Genomic DNA, 22,065 nt, shown 5'->3' with positions numbered 1-22,065 from the left:
TGCATGGGAATTTTTAAAGGACCAAATGTAGGATCTGGGAACTAGAATTGGCAAGCCTGTAATTGTCACAGTTCTGACACTGGCAGGGCCATTTTCCTCCTGGGCAGCGGTTGCTCTGATCCTGAGTTCAGAGAGAAGGACCTGCCCGTCTGTGGCAGCACAGGTCTCTGATTGCACCGAGAGCAGCCCCACTCCAGGCCTCCTCGGCTGGTTGTTGTCTTCAAGGCCCATATCCGCACGGGAGGAGTAATGCCTCATGACTGATTAGCCATAGATCCTTTGTAAAGTCTGGGAGGCCAGATTATCCAGAGGAGAGGAGGAGGAGGAGAGTGTTAGGATGCCAGATCCTGTGTTTGGAGAAAGGGTGCCCTGGAGCTGGGGCAGGTAACGAATGTTGAGTAAGTGCTTGTCGCATGAGTAATTGTGGCTTGCTGGGATATTGACGTGAGATTTTCCTGAAGAGAAGACATTTTGTGACATCCGCTATGGAGGATCTCCCTCTGGAGCTGGGGAGGTGCTGGAGCAGAGTCTTCTGTCAACTGCTCCCCCATTCCCATTTGTTCTGTTCTCATTAAGTGTTGGTTGGTTGACAAGAGTGTTAACATTCTCACTTTAAGCTTTCCCTAGCAGCTTCTTTGGGTTGTGCTCAGAAAAGAAAAAAGCAAATGATCTAGAAATAAAATCTAGTTGGTCCTTTAGAACAGTGATTTTCAGTACAGGGGCTTTTTCAAACTGTACTTTCCAGCTCCCTTGATACTATAATATTGAGCCAAGGCTACTGGTGGGAGTGTGCCTTGGCCTTCAGGGGTGCTGAGGTGGGGAGAAAGGTTTATGAACCATAGCTTTCCTGAATCTGAGACAGAGGTCCCTCCAGAGGTTGGTGGTCTCTGGGAAGATTGGCCCAGGTAAGATCACATGGCCTGTGGCTCTTGCCAGCTTCCTGTAGGCTAGGAGGAACGTGATCCAGACACAGGACAGGAGAAACTCACAGTCTCTGAAGAGGGTATCTGCCTGCCCACCTGGAAGGCTTTCCCTGGTGTTACCCATCATCACTTGCTGAAAGACAGAGCCTTGTAAAGGACTATATGGGGAATGGCAGCAGTAACAGTGTCTGCCAAGTTGACCTCATCCATAGAGGATACTTGTTAGCAAGTACTTTTAATCTACCCAGTATTGCCTCAAGAATCCAGGGTGTCATGTGCATGAAGTCAGCATGGCTGCCTGGCATAGGACAGTGTTTAAGAGAAAGTGGCACTCAGCAAGATTGGCATGGGTTGGGGTGTCCACCTGCATGCACTCAAGTAGTTTATAACACTGGATTCTCTAAAAATTTTGACTTAAAAATTCATGCTTTGCAAAATTACCATGGGGTCAAAGATTAGACTTATTAATAGAAGCTTTTTTTCTTATTCCTCCATCACCACATCCCATTTTTGCCCCACCCTTTTTCCTTCCCTTCTCTTCTTTTGTCACTTACTGTCCTTCCTTGCCTTATCCCTTGATGCGTGTCTCCCCCCAAAACTCTTATTGTTCCCTTGTATATAAATTTAATAACACTTTCAATCTGCCTACCAAAGGATTCAAGACCTTAACCTCAAGGAAGGTCTTGAGATTGCCCTTTGTGTAAGCCAAGATCCCTGCTTCTCTGGGATCAAGGAAGCACAGCTATTGGAAAACACTAGAGGCCAGTGAATAGCCCCTCGCACCCCCCCTCTCTCTGGACAGAGGAAAAACTTGCACCTCTCCCTGCCTGTTGCTGTGTATGTAATTCCTTCTTTCCTCCAACAGATATTAATTGAAGGCCAGTTTTGTGCCAGACACTCTTCTAGGTATGAAGAATAGAAGGAGAAGTGAAAATCTAATAAGTTAGATGTGATTTGTGCTATGGAGAAAAATTAAGCAAGAAAGGGTCAGGAGTGATGAGGAGAGCGTTGGCAGTTTTTGATAGAGTAGTTAAGGTAGTCACTGAAGAAGGTGGTATTTGAGTAAAGCTCAGTAGGCAGTGGCCATGCTGCCATCTGGGGAAAGGGTGTCCTAGGCAGAGGGGATAGGAGGAACAGCAAGGAGGTGGTGTGGCTGGAGTGGAGTGAACGATGGGACGGGGAATAGAAAGTGAGGTCAGGAGGTTGGGCAGGGGGCACATTGTATAGGGGTTTATAGACCTTTGGAAGGACTTCGACTTTTACTCTGGCGAAGTGAGGAGTGGGCTTTGAGCAGAGTGATTTGATCTGCCGTCTATTTTCTTGGTTCACCATGGCTGCTGTGTGGGGAAAAGACTGAGGGTGGCAGCAGGGAGGCCAGGGGAGGGAAATGCAGGCTCCTCCTTTATCTCTCTGTTTTTTTCTCTCCAAAGCAAAGAGACTGTCCTGAAGACCGTGCTCCAAGGACATTTGAAAAACTGCCAGGCAGTGGGAACTTGGGATGGTCTGGAGGATTCTCTATGGACAGGTGTGGGGCCACTCTGAGACGGAGCATGGGATAGAGCCACGTGGGACAGAGACTGAGTTAGGAAGTCCTCCGTCACGACCCTCCATGTTGGCCATCCCTGCTGCCGTCATTGTCTGAAGCACCGACTGCTTCAGAGTACTTAAGAGACTCTGCTTCACTACACTGAACAGGTTATGTATTTCTGTTGTGCTTTTTAAATTTGTTGTTGTTGTTGTTGTTGTTTTGGTACCTCAGAAGCATCTCTGTTGATATATGTTTTGGGCAGGTTGGGTGTATCCCTATGGCTGCCCCTGAAGGCGAAGGCAGCCTCTCTTTGAGAGGATGGCATACCTCTTCTTTGTGAAAACAATGTCATTTCCTGGAAATAAAATGTAAAACCTATCAGTTGCTCAGCTGGGCTTTGGTATATTTATCTTCCTTCCCTTCCAGCTCCCAGACAGTCTCACAAGTAAACACTGGCAGCTCATAAATTGCAACCAAGAAAGTGACTCTATCCGATGATAGACTCAAGTGCATGTCAGCCTAAGAAGCCAAGGCCAAGATCATGGCCGTAGCAGATGGGCTCTGTTAAGCCCCCAACTGGTATGTCTCCTTTTCATTCCAGAGATGAGTCACTGCTACCTGGTTTTGGGATGGAGTGAATTCCCTTCTTTCAGCTGGGGTTCTGAAGTGGTTTCCAAATCTATTTTACCCAATGTCAGCAAACATGGGCAATGATTTTATGAGAACTTGATATGCTTTTTTAAAAAAATTAAAAGTGATTTCTCTTTTGCTGCTTTCTCATTTTAAACAAAGAAAACTAGTTTGATGTTTGGGAAATAGGAGCTTAGGGAAATCTGTGGTATCCTTGGTTACCAGTGATGAGAATGAAGGAAAACACAGGAAGTTGAAGAGTAGTTATTTAAAATGAGGAGCTCTAGTAGGAAACTGGTTGTGCTTTATGTCATTCAATGATTTGCTTCCAGATGGAAAGGTATTTTCTTCTCCCTTTTTACTGCCTACCTAGAGAACAGTTCTCTGTAGTTCTTTATTTATACCCCATGTGTTTCATAGGGATGGTAGGTTTTTCCTTTGTTGAATCCTGTGTGTATTGGGATTCTGGCGTCCCTAGTCTTCATTTTCATCTTTCTCAATGGGATTACTGATTGAAATACTGGTGTAGTCAAGGAAGAAGTTAAGTTAAACATAGAAAATAATACTTTAAAAATAGCCATTATAACCAAATCAAAAAATTCTGGAGAAACAGAGAAAAGAAGGAAAAAATTATTACATCTTGATGTAACAGTCTCCTGTTTCCCCTATACATATGTTTTGTTTATAGGTTGCATGGGATATATAAATTTTTAGAAGAGTACAGATATACTTTTTTTTTTTTTAAAGAAAGGAAAGGTGCTTTAATAAGAAAAGTCGGCAATCTAGAGAGATGGTGGACTCGTGTCCAGAGACCAGCTCCAAAGATTCTGCTCAGCCATGACCGTTTGTTTGTTTTTTAATTTTTTAAATTGAAGTACAGTTGATTTACAATGTCGTTAATTTCTGCTATACAGCAAAGTGATTCAGTTATACATATATATATTCTTTTTTTTAATAAATTTTAAAAAAATAAATTTATTTATTTACTTTTGGCCGTGTTGGGTCTTGGTTGCAGTGCACGGACTTTCTCTAGTTACGGTGCGCAGGCTTCTCATTGTCATGGCTTCTCTTGTTGCGGAGCATGAGCTCTAGGTGCGCAGGCTTCAGTAGTTGTGGCACGCGGGCTCAGTAGTGGCTTGCAGGCCCTAGAGCTCAGGCTCAGAAGTTGTGGTGCACGAACTTAGTTGCTCCGCAACATGTGGGATCTTCCCGGGCCAGGGCTTGAACCCGTGTCCCCTGCATTGGCAAGCAGATTCTTAAGCACTGCTCCACCAGGAGAGCCCATATATATTCTTTTTTTAATATTCTTTTCCGTTATGGTTTATCATAGGATATTGAATATAGTTCTCTGTGCTATACAGTAGGACCTTGTTGTTTATCCATTCTGTATATGATAGCTAACATCTGCTAACCCCAACCTCGCACTCCATCCCTCTCCCAACCCTTTCCCCCTTGGCAACCACAACTCTGTTCTCCATGTCCGTAAGTCTGTTTCTCTTTCGTAGATAAGTTCATTTATGTCATATTTTAGATTCCACAGATAAGTGATATCATATGGTATTTGTCTTTTTCTTACTGACTTCACTTAGTATGATAATCTCTAGTTGCATCCATGTTGCTGCAAATGGCATTATTTCATTCTTTTTTATGGCTGAATAGTATTCCACTGTATATATGTACCACATCTTCTTTATCCATTCATCTGTCAGTGGACATTTAGGTTGTTCCATGTCTTGGCTATTGTGAATAGTGCTGCTGTGAACATAAGGGTACATGTATCTTTTTGAGTTAGAGTTTTGTCTGGATATATGCCCAGGAGTGGGATTGCTAGATCATATGGTAATTCTATTTTTAGTTTTCTGAGGAACCTGCATACTGTTTTCCATAGTGGCTGCACCAACTTACGTTCCCACCAGCATTGTACGAGGCTTCCCTTTTCTCCACAGCCTCTCCAGCATCTGTTATTTGTAGTGTTTTTAATGATGGCCATCTGACCAGTGTGAGGTGGTACCTCATTGTAGTTTTGATTTGCATTTCTCTAATAACTAGCAGCGTTGAGCATCTTTTCACATACCTATTGGCCATTTCTATTTCTTCTTTGGAGAAATGTCTAGGTCTTCTGCCCATTTTTCGATTGGGTTTTTGTTTTGGTTGTTGTTGGATTATATGAGCTGTTTGTGTATTTTGGAAATTAAGCCCTTGTCGGTTGCATCATTTAAAAATATTTTCCCCCAGTCTGTTTCGTTTTGTGTATGGTTTCCTTTGCTGTGCAAAAGCTTGTAAGTTTGATTAGGTCCCATTTGTTTATTTTTGTTTTTATTTCTATTGCTTTGGGAGACTGACCTAAGAAAACATTGGTACGATTTATGTCAGAGAATGTTTTGCATATGATCTCTTCTAGGTGTTTTATGGTGTTATGTGTTAAGTCTTTAAGCCATTTTGAGTTTATTTTTGTGTATAGTGAGAGGGTGTGTTCTAACTTCATCAGTTTACATGTGACTGTCCAACTTTCCCAACACCACTTGCTGAAGAGACTGTCTCTTTCCCATTGTATATTCTCGCCGCCTTTGTCTGTAGGTGTGTAGCTTTATTTCTGGGGTCTCTATTCTGTTCCACTGAGCCTCATATGTCTGTTTTTGTGCCAGTACCATGCTGTTTTGATTACTGTAACTTTGTAGTATTGTCTGAAGTCTGGGCAGGTTATGCCTCCCGCTTTGTTCTTCTTCTTCAGGATTGCTTTGACAATTTTGGGCTTTTATGGTTTCATATAAATTTTAGGATTATTTGCTCTAGTTCTGTGGAAAATGGCATGGATAATTTGATAGGGATTGCATTAAATCTGTAGATTGCTTTGGGCAATATGGCCATTTTAACAATATTAATTCTTTCAATCCAAGAGCATGAGATATCTTTCCATTTCTTTGATTCATCTTCAGTTTTCTTTATTAATGTTTTATAGTTCTCAGCATATAAGTCTTTCACCTCTTTGATCGGGTTTATTCCTAAGTATTTTATTTTCTGGGGTGCAATTTTGAAAGGTATTGTTTTTTTTTTACATTCTGTTTCTGATATTTCATTGTTAGTGTAAAGAAATGCAACCGATTTGTGTATGTTAATCTTGTATCCTGCTGCCTTGCTGAATTCATTTATAAGTTCTAGTAATTTTTTGTTCAGTCTTTAGAGGTTTCTATATATAGAATCATGTCATCTGCATATGATGACAGTTTTACCTCTTCCCTTCCAATTTGGATGCCTTTTATTTCTTTTTCTTGTCTGATTGCTGTGGTTAGGACTTCCAGTACTATGTTGAATAGAAGAGGTGAGAGTGGGCATCCTTGTCTTGTTCCAGATTTTAGCAGGAATGCTTTCAGCTTTTCCTCATTGAGTATTATATTGACTGTGTGTTTCTCATAAATAGCTTTTATTATGTTGAGATATGTTCCCTCTCTACCCAATTTGGTAGGAGTTTTTTTTTTTTTTTTTTTTTGGCCACGCCCTGTGGCATGTGGGATCTTAGTTCCCCGACCAGGGATCAAACCTGTGCCCCCTGCAGTGGAAGTGTGGAGTCTTAACCACTGGACTGCCAGGGAAATCCCTGGTAAGAGTTTTTATCATAAATGGATGTTGAATTTTGTAAATTGTTTTTTCTCCATCTACCAGATATACATTTTTTGAATAGGCAGCATGGTCACATGTTTTGAAATCAGAAGGTACAAAAGGACCTAAAGAGAAAAGCCTGTCATCTTTGTCCCCCAGTGACACTTCCCTGCACAGAAGTGACAGGTGTTGCTGTTTCCTTGTATATCCTTCCAGAGATCTTCTCTGTCTATACTAGCAAAAACACACATGTAGGCCTTCTTTCCCTTCTTTTCCACACATGATAACAAACTGTACAGTATTTTGTACCTTGCTTTTTTTCAGTTATATCTTGGTGATTGTTCTATGTCAGAACTAAGGAATTTCCTCTTTCTTTGTTACAGATGCCTATTATTCCATTATGTGTTTGCACCATAATTTGTTTTTCCAGTTTTCTTTTTTTAAGATCCAGATTGCTTTAAACCTCTTTCTTTTCTTCATACAGCTCTCAAACAAAGTCCTATTAAATAAATATCAGAGTATATACTTTTAACTAAAACAACAAAACAAAAATAATGGCAACAAAAATGACATAGAGGGCTTCCCTGGTGGCGCAGTGGTTGAGAGTCCGCCTGCCGATGCAGGGGACACGGGTTCGTGCCCCGGTCCGGGAAGATCCCACATGCCGCGGAGCAGCTGGGCCCGTGAGCCATGGCCGCTGAGCCTGCGCATCTGGACCTGTGCTCCGCAACGGGAGAGGCCACAACAGTGAGAGGCCGGTGTACCGCAAAAAAAAAAAAAAAAAAAATGACATAGAACCCATAAAGTGGTATGTGAAGAAGGAAAAAAGGGAAATCTGGAAATCCACCTAGTGGGAATTCTCTATTAAAATCAAGGAGGATCAATCTGTTTCTTTTTAAAAATATTTACAGATATAACTTTTTCTAAATGTTTTGTTAGTAATGGTCTAGTAAGTCTGGTTCTATAATCTAATATAACTACTTCCATCCAAAGGTCCATTAGTCCACATTGAAATAAGAATGAAATCAATTAGGCTTCTGATTCCACAAAACCCTACAGTGCAAAACTTCAGTAAAGCCAAGGCAGGGTATCTGAGGTAAAATCAATCTGCTCCCAACCATCCAAGAAAAAGATAGTGCAACCATCACTTTGTATGAATAGCCATTTACATTTTGACAAGGTAAGGGCTTCAGAAAATCAACTTCATTTCTAGTAAGATTCGTGTCATTGCCACTGAAATTCTCATAATTTATGTTGAGTGATGTATACTTGTGTTGGGTTACTACAAATGAGCTGTGTAGTTTGTATAGTTAACTGGTTCTTGCATGGTCAGGTGGCTATCATATTGGGGACCAGTGCTTCCCACTTTTTACTCTTTAAGACAATTCTGCGGTGAGCCCCCTTGTACATCATTAGAGGAAAGATCCTCAAAGGAGATACATCTCAACTCAAAGAGCCTGAAGGCCGTCTGCAGAGACTGATCTCACAGAATGATCCTTCTCTTCCTTGGCTGCTGGACACAAGAGTGACTTGCAACCTCTCCTTCCAGAACACCACATTCCTCCCAAGTGTGCCACACAGGTTAAGCAAGTGAGCTCTTAAATACAGACTTAAAAAAAAGAAAAGAAAAGAAAAAAGAAAATATTTGAAAGTCAGACTAGTTGGGTTTGAATCCCGGCCCTGCCATTTGTAACTGTGTGACCTTGGGCAACTTAACCTCTCTGAGCCTCAGTTTTTTCATCTCTAAAATACCGTGATGTGTTATAGTGAGGCCTAAATAATTATTCCAGTTATTGCACTGCTCACAAACATAAACTTGAATGTTCTATTATTAAAGGACACAAACCAAAAATTAACCCAAACTTTGAAATCACTTCTCCAAGCTACAGTATGTTCTTTTCCTCGAGGGAAATCTGATATTAAACACCATCTACATTTTGCTTGCCTAGAAAGATACATGGTAACTTTTCTGCCTTGCACCAAAGGCAGAAAAGTTACCATGCACCAAGCACCAAACCACAGTATAGCTGAGCCCCACCACTGTGCTGTCTGGCTCTAATTAAAGGCATGTTCTCTAAAACAGGGCTCTGAGAAACTGGGTAAAGAGGGTTTGTTTCAGATTCTGGCCTTATTAAGCAGATGAATGCAGCCAGCTAGCTCTGTGAAGTGCTTTGCAGTGAGTGGCAGGTGTCCCATATCCATCTGATTACATTAACCTATAAAGGGCTTACTCTACCTCTAGGCAGCCTTCATCCCAGCAATCAGGCTGTGCCAGGGTGGGGGACTTTGCCCTTTGTGGGTTGGATAGCTGGATACCTGTTATCTGTTTTTCTGATTTGAAACTGCTGTTTTTATAGAAAGACCTAAATCCCCTCATTATCTCCAGCTCTTCTCTCTCACTACTTTTTGCTCTGTGAACAACCATCCAGGCATTCACCACATCTGCAAGAGTGCCTGGGATGGGCAGGTCTCTCCCACTGCCTGTTTGCTTTTTATAGCCTGACTCTGTATAGAATCGCCTCACTTCATATCTAAGGATAACTCAGGGGTGCCCTAGGTTTGTTTGTCTCAACAACTCATTCCCCTAGGCCTCTAAAAAATTCTACAATTAAATCTGCTTGACATAGAAATTAAAAGAAAGGACATCTAACTTGCATTGTGGTCCTAACCTAAGAAGTATCTAAGAAGGTTAGAATCCTGCAATCATTGTCTCTTACCCAGAGAAGCAGTCTTGTTAACAGATGCAGGGCCTGATTTGAGCAGAATGCTGCCATTGTTAAGCGTAGGCCAAGGGCTTGTTCTTCTGAACACCAGTAAAACTTCCCAGCTGGTCAACTCTTTTAGCTTTTTCCATAAATGGGGGTTGAGGCAGTAGGAGTAGGAGTTCCTGAGGAGAAGATGGGGCCTTGTGTTGATGAAAAGTAATGAACTGTCTTGTTTAGCTGATTTCTTCGTTTTAGAAGAGCCTATGAATCCTGCACAATAAATGCTCAGTTGCTGGACTTTCTTTCTCTGCAGCATCCCCAAACAATGTGCCCACCAGGGGTTACCTGAGCTCATTAATTTAATCTCCAAGTGGTATTTTCAGCGTGTTGTTGCTTTACCAGAGTCTAACCTAGATCCCCACATTAAATCCAATTTCCAGACCCACTATCCCTGCTGTCCACCTCCTTCGGGCTCTGTGAATACGTGAATCTGGTGTGACTTTTTTGTCATCTAGTGGCTATTTGAATTCTGGATATTTCCAATAAATTCTATTCAGCAATAGTTATTTGATGCCCATTTTTTACTAGGCACTGCTCTAGGTGTTTACGCCCTGAACAAAAGAAAAAAGCCATTGTGAGCTACATCCTAATAAAGGGTCAAAAGGTCAAAAGCTTCCCACAAAGGTTTTATCAGATTCTGTGGAAGTGGTTTAGCAGTGCTGCCTACTCACACAAGAGCTAGCATACTGGGTGTGTCTTCACCCACACCCACACATTACAGAGTTGGGATTTTGGTTAAGGGGGTGCCATGGGGTTGAAGTGATGGATCTTGGATTCAAGACTGGTTAGGGTGAAAAATGAAGACAGGAGGGAGATGATAATTAGACAGTAGATGAGTCCAGGGCCTGCAGGAGGTATCTACAGGGTCAAAGAACAGTATTTGAAGGAGAGAGCTGGAAGTCAGAGAACTGATGTGTGGATTTAGTATTTAAAGGCTGGAACAGTTCTACAACCAAACATGGATGTCCTTATCCCAAAATAAAATGATGGGCTTTGTTTCATGAGCACTCTCCCTCATGAAAATAATTTTGTTCTTTTTAATTATATAGATCGTATATATTTATATAATAAATTATTGTTTTATTTATATAATAAATTTATTCAAATATAAAATTATAATTTATATATAAATGTTAATATATATGTTAATACACTGTTCTTATAGATATATTCTTATAGGTATATTAATTTTAAAAATAGTATATTAATATATTCATAAGAACTTTTTTTTTTTTTTTTTTTGCGGTACGCAGGCCTCTCACTGTTGTGGCCTCTCCCGTTGCAGAGCACAGGCTCTGGACGCGCAGGCTCAGCGGCCATGGCTCACGGGCCCAGCCGCTCCACGGCATGTGGGATCTTCCCAGACTGGGGCACGAACCCGTGTCCCCTGCATCGGCAGGCGGACTCTCAACCACTGCGCCACCAGGGAGGCCCAGAACTCTTCATTTTTGAGAATATATTCTTATTATACCTCGTAATCTCCCCCTCTGTCTTCCACCTTAATCTCCAGCTGCAACAGCAGGAACAAATTAAGCATTATTTTAAGATGCTGTTATAAAAGTCTTTGGTTCCTGTTCTTTTCCTGCATCTATCTCACCTACATTTGTCCTTCTTTTTGGCTATCCAGCACCCAAACTACTTTCACATTATTAACTAGTTCCCTTCCTCATGAAGCAAAGCCCACTTCCCCAGAAAGAAGCTGAAAGTATCAGATACTTGCTTTCCCAGAATCCCTTGTGGCTAGAACTGCATACAGAACAAGGATCCCTTAATTAGGCATATTCAAGCTGTGAACTGGAAATGTGATGCAAAGATGCTAGGACAAGCAGAATCGTGTTCTGTGAGAATGGTGGCTGATGAGGTGTTTCTAGAAGCAGTCGTGACAGTAGTGCTTGCAGCATTGTCCATAGTCACAGGTATTTGCCATACAAGCTTTGTTGTTCATGCCCAGGTGCTGGCGGCAGTAGTGACTATAGAACCACCAGACTGGTTCTGTAGTACCATTTGGGGTGTTATTCCTGGCCGCATAGCTGCTAAACCTCTTTCTGATATATCCTTTTAATCCTTTCAATATATTCTGTTTCTAACTACTGTACCCAGAAGCCATTTCTGTTGCTTACACCTGAGTCAGAAGACTGACACAGCCTGGTCCAGCCTTGCCTTAATCCTGTGAGCTGGCCTGTATCCTTCCAAAACATTTTCTTTTGGTTTGAGTTGGCAGCATGAGGTTCCATTACTTGTGTAGGTGGCAAATGTGATGGGGAAGAGTCTGAGCTTCAAGTCTACCTTTTTCTTGCTCTGTGACCTTCAGCCAGTTACCCAGCTTCTGTGGGTCTCAGTAACCAACTCTAAGACATAAGAGGGCACTTCCCACTCTGACCTGCTCTGAAAAAGGGCTCATCAAGGAAGTGAGGCTTCTGCCAACGACCACTTGAGTGAGCTTGGAGGTGGATCTTCCAGCCCAATCAAGCCTTCAGATGGCTGTAGTTCTGGTCAATACTTTGACTTCAACCTCAGGAGAGACCCTGAGCCAGTACTACTGAGCTAAGCTGCTCCTAGATTCCTCACCTTCAGAAATGGTGTGAGATAATAGATGTTGTTTTAAGCTACTAAATGTTGGGGCAATTTGTTATGCAGAATTGATAACTAATACAGTAGGCAACAAGCCCCAGAACATTAGATTATCTGTGTCTTTGCCATCAATAGAAACCACAGCTATTTTCATATCACATTAAAGTTGCTGTAGATATTTAAAAATATTTCTACTCATCCTTCAGAATTTAAGTATTATTAGATTTACTACTAGATAATACATGACTACGGTCTTCCATGTTTGTGTTATGTAGCTGGCCAGCCACTGGGCAATTCTGCACCGAGTGATCAGTGTGTTTCTCACATTGATATCTTTGCTGCTTTCGAGGAATTGCTATCGAAATTCCTCGAGGAATTTTTGTTGATCAGACAAAAACAAACAGAAGTACATTGTTTCCATTTTTGGTCCAGGTTTTGCAAGCTAGACAGTTCAAATGAAAATTCTTAACTCTCCATAAGGCAGCTTGGCCTTGTGTAACATGAGCAAGTGTGCAGTCTAGAAGTGTGGACTAGGAATTTTCAAACCTAACAGTTGAGGTAACTGTTACAGGGTATTATTTAAGATAATTTATTATTGCTGACACATAATACAGGCCATGTATAGAGTAACAAGTTATGCAAGTAGCAGAGGTTCTTGCTTTTACTTTTCCCTTTGAACTCTCTTTTTGCACATTGTCTGTGTTTTGAGGTAAAGGCATGAATGAACACACAGTACTTGTACAGGCTATATTTGCATATTATTTTTCCTTAGAAAATACTGAGCGTTTAAAATAAGAAAGCTGGAGGCCGGACTTTCAGGTATGGCCAAGTGAAGAGATCAGCATATCATTTACCCCAAAAGAAACCAGGACAAAAGGAATAGTTGACATAAAGAAAAATTGACAAAACCATTTCAGTTCCCCAGAAACGAAACAAAATTATACAACAATCTGAGAAGCATTTATGCTTGAAAAACTGCTGACCTTCAGGTAAGAATAGTGAGAATCTGTGATGTTCTGGCCTGGGCCTGCTCCATCACACTCTCCTTCTGGTTATCTGACACAGAGGTTCTAAATTTTAGGACAGTCAGGACCAGCACCTTCTCTGCTGTGGTCAATGGGGGCTCACTCAATTTGGAGCAGAGGACAGTGGCCACACCCAACAGTGTTTTTGGTGAAAGTGACAATCTCAGAGGTAGAAGTGAGGAGGGCCAGTGGCACTGCTAGCTTGAGGTTGTAGTCTTGGTTGGGGCAAGCATGTTCCAGGCTGAGGCTGCATGCATGCACAGAGATCAGAGAGGGCCCAAGTCAGCGACACACTCCTGGCCACCCCTGAGGCTTTATGTATGTGCAGAGGAAATACAAAAGGATGTGGCAGAAAGTAAAAGCTGGATAAGACTGAAAATGGCCTAAACTATGAATACACTCCCCACCCATACACAGATCTGTCAGTAGAGAACAGAAGATTTACTGGCTTGAGGAGGCTGAAGACAAGCTCTGTTTGATCAGGATCATTGGCTGGCCACTAAGCTACACAGTACATGAGGCAATCCTCAGGAAGACAGAAATAAAAATAAGAATAAAAAATAACAGGGACTTCACTGGTGGTGCAGTGGTTAAGAATCAATTGCCTGCCAATGCAGGAGACACGGTTCGAGCCCTGGTCCGGAAAGATCCCACATGCCACGGAGCAACTAAGCCTGGGCGCCACAACTACTGAGCCTGCGCTCTAGAGCCCCTGAGCCACAACTACTGAGCCCACGTGCCACAACTACTGAAGCCCACGTGCCTGGAGCCTGTGCTCCGCAACAAGAGAAGCCACCGCAATGAGAAGCCCACACATGGCAATGAAGAGTAGCCCCCGCTCGCCGCAACTAGAGAAAGCCCGCACGCAGCAACTGAAGACCCACCACAGCCAAACATAAAATAAATTAATTTAATAAAAAGAACAGAGACATCATTAGCTGTATACTGCAGGAGAGACAGATTTCATGGATTTAGCCCAGACAAGTTGCTAATCAGAGAAACAATAAAGAAACAAATAGCAATAACAGTAACCTGCAGGGGGGGAATTAGAATTCAGAGTTGCTACAAGACATTATCTAAAATGTCCAATTTTCAACAAGAACTACAACAACCACAAATTATAAGACACACAAAGAAATGGAAATGTGTGACCCATACTTGGGAAAATAGTCAATATAAATTGACTCTGGGGGACTTCCCTGATGGTCCAGTGTGTAAGACTCAGTGATCCCAATGCAGGGGTTCTGCGTTCGATCCCTGGTCAGGGAACTAGATCCCACATGCATGCCGCAACTAAGAGTTTGTATGCTGCAACTAAGGAGTCCGCATGCAGCAACTAAGAAGTCCGCATGCCGCAACTAAGAAGTCTGCATGCCGCAACTAAGAAGTCCACATGCTGCAACTAAGGATCCTGCGTGCCACAACTAAACATGCCTCAACGAAGATCCCACGTGCCGCAGCTAAGACCTGGAGCAGCCAAAATAAATAAATATTTATAAATAAATAAATTGACTGTGAGTGACTATAGATATTGAATTTAGCAGACAAAGACTTCAAAGAGGCTGTTATAATTATGTTCAAAGAACTAAAGGAAATTTTGTTTAAAGAATTAAAAGACGTTATGACAACAAGGAGTCTGCAAATAGAGATTCTTCATAAGGAGATGGAAATAGTAAGAAAGGAACCAAAGGATGTTCTGGAGTTGAAGAATACAGTAACTACCCAAAGCAATCTATACACTCAGTGCAATCCCTATCCAAATCCCAAGAACATTCTTTTTTGCAGAAATAGAAAAATCCATCCTAAAATTCATATGGAATCTCAAGGTACCTCATAGCCAAAACAATCTTGAAAAACATTGAAGGTCTCACACTCCCTGGTTTCGAAACTTACTACAAAGCTACAGTAGTCAAAACAGTGTGGTACTGGCATAAAGACAGACACATTGACCAATGGAATAGAATAGAGGGCCCAGAAATAAACCCTTGCATATATGGTCAAATAATTTTTGACAAAGATGCAAGGACCTCAATGGGGAAAGGACAATCTTTTCAACAAGTGGTGTTGGAAAAACTGGATATCCATATTAAAGAAAAGGAGGTTAGACCCTTACTTTACATCATCTACAAAAATTGACTCAAAATGCATTCAAGACTTAAATGTAAGAGTGCAACTATAAATTTTTTTTTTTTTTTTTTTTTGCGGTATGCGGGCCTCTCACTGTTGTGGCCTCTCCCATTGCGGAGCACAGGCTCCGGACGCGCAGGCTCAGCAGCCATGGCTCACGGGCCCAGCCGCTCCATGGCATGTGGGATCTTCCCAGACTGGGGCACAAACCCGTGTCCCCTGCGTCGGCAGGCAGACTCTCAACCACTGCCCCACCAGGGAAGCCCTAAAACTCTTATAATAAAATATAGGGGAGAATCTCATGACATTGTATTTGGCAATGATTTCTTGGATATGACATCAAAAATATAGGCAACAACAACAAAAAAAAATATAGGCAACAAAAGAGAAAATAGATAAATGGACATCATCAAAGTTAAAAACTTTAGTTCATCAAAGGACACTGTCAACAGAGTGAAAAAGCAGCCTGTGGAATGGGAGAAATATATGCAAATCATATATCTGATAAAGAATTAATATCTGGAATATATAAAGAACTCCTACAACTCAACAACAAAAAACCCAACCCAAATGGAGAATGGGCAAAGGATTTCAACAGATATTTCTCCAAAGAAGATATACAAATGGCTAATAAGCACATGAAAAGATGTTCAACATCAATAATCATTAGGAAAATACAAATAAATACCATAATGAGATTGCAATATCACTTCATTATCACCCCCATTAAGATGGCTATTAGAAAATAAACAAAACCACTAAAAATCCCCAGAAAATAACAAGTGTTAGTGAGGATGTGGAGAAATTGGAACCCTTGTGCATTGCTAGTATGGATGTAAAATCATGCAGCTGCTGTGGAAAATAGTATGGCAGTTTCTAAAAATATTAAACATAGAATTACCATATGATCTAGTAATTCCATTTCTGGGTATATACCCAAAAGAATTGAAAGCAGGGACATGAGCAGATACTTGTACACACATTTTCAAAGAAGCCTATTCATGATAACAAAAGTTGGAAGCAACCTGAGTTGCCCATTGATGGATTAATGGATAATCAAAATGTGGTATATACATACAGTGGAATATAATTCAACCTTAAAAAGGAAGGAAATTCTGACACATGATACAACATGCATGAATTTTGAAGACATTATGCTAAGCAAAGAGAATGAGTCACAAAAGGACAAATATTGTATGATTCCACTTATATGCGGTACCTAGAATAGGCAAATTCATACAGATAGAAAGAAGTATGGAGGTTTCCAAGGACTGAGGGGAGAGGGGGAATAGGGGTTATTGTTTAATGGGTAACAGTTTCAGTTTGGGAAGATGAAAATGTTCTGGAGATGAATAGTGGTGATGGTTGCACAACAATGCAAATGTACTTAATGCCACTGAATTATATACATTTAGAAATTGTTAAAATGGTAAATTATATATGTTTTACCACAAAAAGTATAATAACTAAATGAAAAATTTATTAGAGGGGCTTAGTAGCAGATTTCAGATGGCAGAAAAAAGAATCATTGAACTTGAATATAAATAAGTAGAAATTACCCAACTGAAGATTTTTTTTTTAATTGAAGAAAATAAATGGTGGTCAAAGACCTGTGGGACAACATCCTACAGACATTAGTATACAACATATGTCTAATGGTTGTATCTAAAGGAGAGTTGAGAGAATAAAAGGCAGAGTTTTTTTGTTTTTTTTTTAAATAATGGTCATAAGCTTCCCAAATCTGATGAAAACATGAATCTGTGTATATGAGAATGCAACAAACCTCAAGAGAGATTAATACAGAGATCCACACCTAGACACATCATAGTCTAAGTGTTCAAAGTCAAAGAGAAAATCTGAGAGCAGCAAGAGAAAAATGATTCCACATATAGGGAGCATTAATACAACTGTTGGCTGACTTCTCATCCAAAACAAGGGAGGTCAGAAGATAGTGGAATGACATATTCAGTGTGCTGAATGAAGAATTCTATATCCAGCAAAACTGCCCTTCAAAAATGAAAGCAAAATAAAGACATTACTAGGTAAAGACAGAAAACATGTTGCTATTAGAGCTGCCTTATAAGATATACTAAAGGAAGTAATTTAGACTGAAAGGAAATGACACCAGAAAATGACCCAAATCCATAGGAAAAAACGAGGAGCACTAGAAATGGTAAATACTTGGGTTAATATGGAAGACTCTATAAATATATTTTTCCTTCTTTTCTTGACTATCCTAAAAACCATGAGATTATAACACTGTATTACTATGTGATATATATGATAAAAACTTTGTGAAAAATCTGTGATGTAGAAAACAAGAACCATTATTTCTAGGAAGGCACAGAAAACCATTCAACACCATGTGCAACAATAGTGAGATCCTTGGAAGGATACAGTTTTTGAGCTACTGCTGCTATAATCCATATGTCTGAGGATTAAAAGTCATTAAAGGTGATAAAACCAGATAAAGTGTAAAACTTGCCATGTTTTATAACTTAGTATACATATTTCTTGAATATCATTTTACTTAACATACAAATTACTCATTTATCTGTAGGTTCATAAAAACAATTTACTTAAAAACCATATAAAAATTGTGTCAAAAATGTCATTTGGAGCATTAAAATAAATAACGGTAATGTATAATAACCTAATGCTATTAAAACCACATACATATATACATACTTACATTAGGGAGAAGGAAGAGCTCTTACTTATAATAGAATGCCAACCATAAAATTAAGAAGGAATGATGGAGTTAGAAAGCCACCGTTCAGAAGATAATATGGTAAAAATTGGTTTAGGCAAGAGTCATCCTCAGATGCTAAAACTAGTTGGTAAAGGTTTGATGAGGAACAGAACATGTATATAGTTTCAAAATACTTATTAATTGCAAAGGGGAAAGTAGTAACTTTACAGGGGAGAAACTTAGACATCCCCTTAAACAGCTGATCAAATTACTACCACTAGTAATGGTACAGATTGACATCATGCCCCTCCCCTGCAATAAGAGGGGCACAGCAGTGCCATTTCTGTGCTATCCTTGCCAAAAGTTCATGATTCCAATTTAATCATGAGGAAACCTTAGATTCCAATTTGGAAGCATTTCACAAAACAACTTTTTAAAAATGTCAAGGTTATGAACTACAGAGACTTAGGAACTGTTCTGGGTTAAAGAGAACTAAAGAGACATACCATAATTTGATGTATGATGCTGGATAGGTCCCTAGACCAAAAAATTATGTCCAGCTTATTGAGGTATTATTGACAAATTAAATTGTAAGATATTTAAAGTATACAGTGTAATAATTTGATATATGTATACATTGTGAATAGATCCCCCTCCCCATCGTTAATACGTCTGTCACCTCATGTATTTACCCCTTTTTTTGGTGAGAAAATTTAACTTCTACTCTTTTAGCAAATTTTAATTATACTATATAATATTATCAACTATAGTCACCATGTTGTACATCAGATCCCCAGACCTTATTCATCTTATAACCGACAGTTTGTGTACCCTTTTACCAAGCTCTCCCTATATCCTCCACCCCCCATCTCCCAGCCCCTGGCAATCACTTTTCTATTTTCTGTTTCTATGAGATCGACTTTTTTCCCCCCTAAATTCCTCATATAAGTGATACCATACAGTATCTTTCTCTATCCGGCTTTTTTCACTTAGCATAATCCCCTCTAGTTATATCTGTATTGTTGCAAATGATAGGATTTCCTTATTCCTTTGTATATGTATATGTGTGTGTATATCTATATCTATCTATCTATCTATATCTATATATATCACATTTTCATTAGCCATTTATCCAAAAAAAATTATTTACTACAAAGGACATTATGGGACAATTGGTGAAATATAAGTAAGGTCTGCAGATTAAAGTAGCATATCAGTGTTAACTTCCTGATTTTGATAATTATACTGTGGTTAAGTAAGAGACTATCCTTGTTCTTATGAAACAAACACTTTAGTATTTAGGGATAAAGAGGTATCATGCCTGCAATTTACTTTCGAATGGTTCATAAAAACAGTGTGTTTATATAGAGAGGTAAATGTGTATGTATGTGTGTATAAAATGATATAGAGAAAACTACATATATATAAAGAGCTGCACATGTGTATAAATAGAAAATTATAAAGTAAACGTGGTAAACTGTTAACAATTGGGGAATCTAGTCCAGGGTATCTGAAAATTCTATGTATTATTCTTGAAACTTTTATTTAAGTCCAAAATTATTTCAAAATAAAAAAGTTAGGGGCTTCCCTGGTGGCGCAGTGGTTAAGAATCCGCCTGCCAATGCAGGGGACATGGGTTCGAGCCCTGGTCCAGGAAGATGCCACATGCCACGGAGCAACTAAACTTGTGCGCCACAAGTACTGAGCCTGCACTCTAGAGCTGTGAGCCACAACTACTGAGCCCGTGTGCTGCAACTAACGAAGCCCATGCACCTAGAGCCCACGCTCCGCAGCAAGAGAAGCCACCACAATGAGAAGCCTGTGCACCTCAACGAAGAGTAGCCACTGCTCGCTGCAACTAGAGAAAGCCCACGCACGGCAACAAAGACCCAACGTAGGCAAAAATTTTAAAAAAATAAAGTAAAAAAAAAATTGTATTGTTTCTTTTCTTACTGTTGAATATTGAGAGTTCTTTATATATTGTGGATACAAGTCTGTAGTGGGATATATGATTTGCAAATATTTTCTCTCATCTGTAGCTTCTCTTCATTTTTTTAATAGTATCTTTTACAGAGCAATAGTTTTCAGTTTTGATGCAGTCCAATTTATCAATTTTTTTTAATATAGATCATGATTTGGGTCTGGTTATGATGTTCCTGTAAACCTCCAACAAGACAATGTTATTCTCTATTCTGCAACTTTTTATATGTGAATGAAAATTGTTATACCTTTAAAGGTCAAGCCTGGGAGACAGTCTTGAGAAAGGGCTATTATGTATATTTCAGGCTATAGGCTGCATTCCTCTACAGATGTGCAGAGCAGGCAACAGAGCACAAAGGTTAGAGCTAAAGGAATATATCCAATGTAGAGGCAGGTTTGTTCTTCAGGTTTGTTGCACTCAGTGGGAAAGCATTCAGACTTTCACCATTATGTAGGATTTTATACATGTATGTATGTATATATAAACATACTAATTGTAATAATTAATACATGAGTATATATACCCTTCCCTTTTATCACTAGTTTTTAATCATAAATGGGCATTGAATTTTGTGAAATGCTTTTTCTGCTTCAATTAATGTGATTATGAAGTTTGATTTTTATGTCTGTTAATAGGAATTACATTGATATTTTAATATTTAACCAGTCTTGCATTCCTGGTAGAAACACTACTTGGCCAAGGTGTAGAATTCTTTTCATACATTGCTGGATTTGATTCACTAGTATTTTGTCTAGGACTTTTGTTTCTAATGTTCATGAGGGGTGTTGGACTGCAATTTTCTTTTCTTTTCCTTTCCTTTTTTTTCTTTTCTTTTCTTTTCTTTCTTTCACCCGTGCCATGTGGCTTGCGGGATCTTAGTTCCCCAACCAGGGATCAAACCTGCACCCTGGCCAGTGAGAGGGTGGAGTCCTAACCACTGGACTGCCAGAGAACTCCCCAATGTTCTTCTATTAACCTTTTCTGGTTTTGGTATCAGAATAATGCTGGCCTCATATAACACTTTGGAAAATGTCCCTTTCTCTTTTATTTTCTGGAAGATATTGTGTAGAATTGGTATAATTTCTTCTTTATATGTTTGTAGAATTCTACAGTGAAGCCATCTGACCCTCAATTTTTTTGAAGTTTTTTTAAAAAATTAAAACTATGAAGTCAATTTAAAAAAACAGATATAGAACTATTCAGGTAATTTATTTCTTCTTGGGTGAGTTTTGGTATTTTGTAGTTTTTAAGGAATTGGTTCATATCAATTGGTCCATTTATATGTATAGAGATGTTCTCAGTATTTCCTTATATCTTTCTAATGTTTGCAGCATCTATAAAGATACTCCCCATTTCATCCTGAAATTGGTTATTTGTATCCCCTTTTTTTTCTCTGGATGGCAAGAAGTTTATTAATTTTACTTACTTTTTCAAAGAACCAGCTTTTGTTTTCTTTATTTTTCTGTTTTGAATTTCATTGGTTTTTGCTTTCATTTTTACTACTTCCTTCATCTGCTTACTTTGAATTTATTTGCTCTTCCTTGTCTAGTTTCTTAAGGTGGAAACTTTGATTGTTGAATTGTGACCTTTCTTCTTTTCTGATAGAATCATTTAGTACAATAACATTTACTTCTAAGCATGATTTAGCTGCATTCTGCAATTTTTGATATGTTGTACTTTTATTTTCATTTTCTTAAAAATATTCTCTAATTTCCTTTGAGATTTCTTTTTGACCCATGGATTATTTAGAATAATTTCCAAATATTGGAGATTTTTTAGGTATCTTTCTGTTACTGATTTCTACTTTAATGCTATACAGAGAACTTACTTTGTTTGATTTCAATTATTTTAAATTTGTTAAGGTTGTTTTATGATCCAGGATATAGTCTATCTTGGTACACACGTGTACTTGAATGTGTATTCTGCTGCTGTTGGGTGAAGTGTTCTATATGTGTCAATTAGATCCAGTTGACCAGTGATGTTTGTTTTTCTATATCCTTGATGATTTCTGTCTCCTGTTCTATTGATTACTGAGAGATGAGGGTTGAACTCTTAAACCATAATTTTGGGGTTGTCCATTTTTCCTTTAATTTCTATCAGTCTTCACTTTTATTTCGAAGCTCTGTTGTTAACATACGTATTTAAGGTTGTTATGTCTTCTTGATGAGTTTACTCTTTTATCATTATTGTGTCTCTCTTTCTCCCTGATAGTTTTTCCTCACTCTG

General features: G+C 39.3%; 1 protein-coding gene across 3 annotated transcripts in view; it reads left to right on the top strand.

Annotated features, from left to right (window-relative positions):
* Positions 1–20,172, top strand: part of RNF8 (ring finger protein 8) — a 54,437-nt gene extending 34,265 nt beyond the window's left edge. Inside the window, exons 7-8 of one of the 3 annotated variants that reach the window (XR_016394624.1) lie at positions 2,354–2,618; positions 2,878–20,172. Coding sequence is in view for 2 of the 3 variants with exons in the window: in XM_022581795.2 (XP_022437503.1) it covers positions 2,354–2,482 (129 nt within the window). In the remaining variant the exon portion in view is untranslated. Of the gene's footprint in view, positions 1–2,353 lie in introns of all 3 variants that reach the window. The other 2 variants (XM_022581795.2, XM_022581794.2) reach the window with 2 other exon arrangements.
* Positions 20,173–22,065: the final 1,893 nt, after the last annotated feature.

Source organism: Delphinapterus leucas, chromosome 10 (assembly GCF_059928025.1).
Source record: "Delphinapterus leucas isolate spDelLeu-1000000601 "Yukka" chromosome 10, BTC_Dleu_Yukka2, whole genome shotgun sequence".
Taxonomy (NCBI): domain Eukaryota; kingdom Metazoa; phylum Chordata; class Mammalia; order Artiodactyla; family Monodontidae; genus Delphinapterus; species Delphinapterus leucas.
This window is presented reverse-complemented; position numbering and strand designations above follow the sequence as displayed.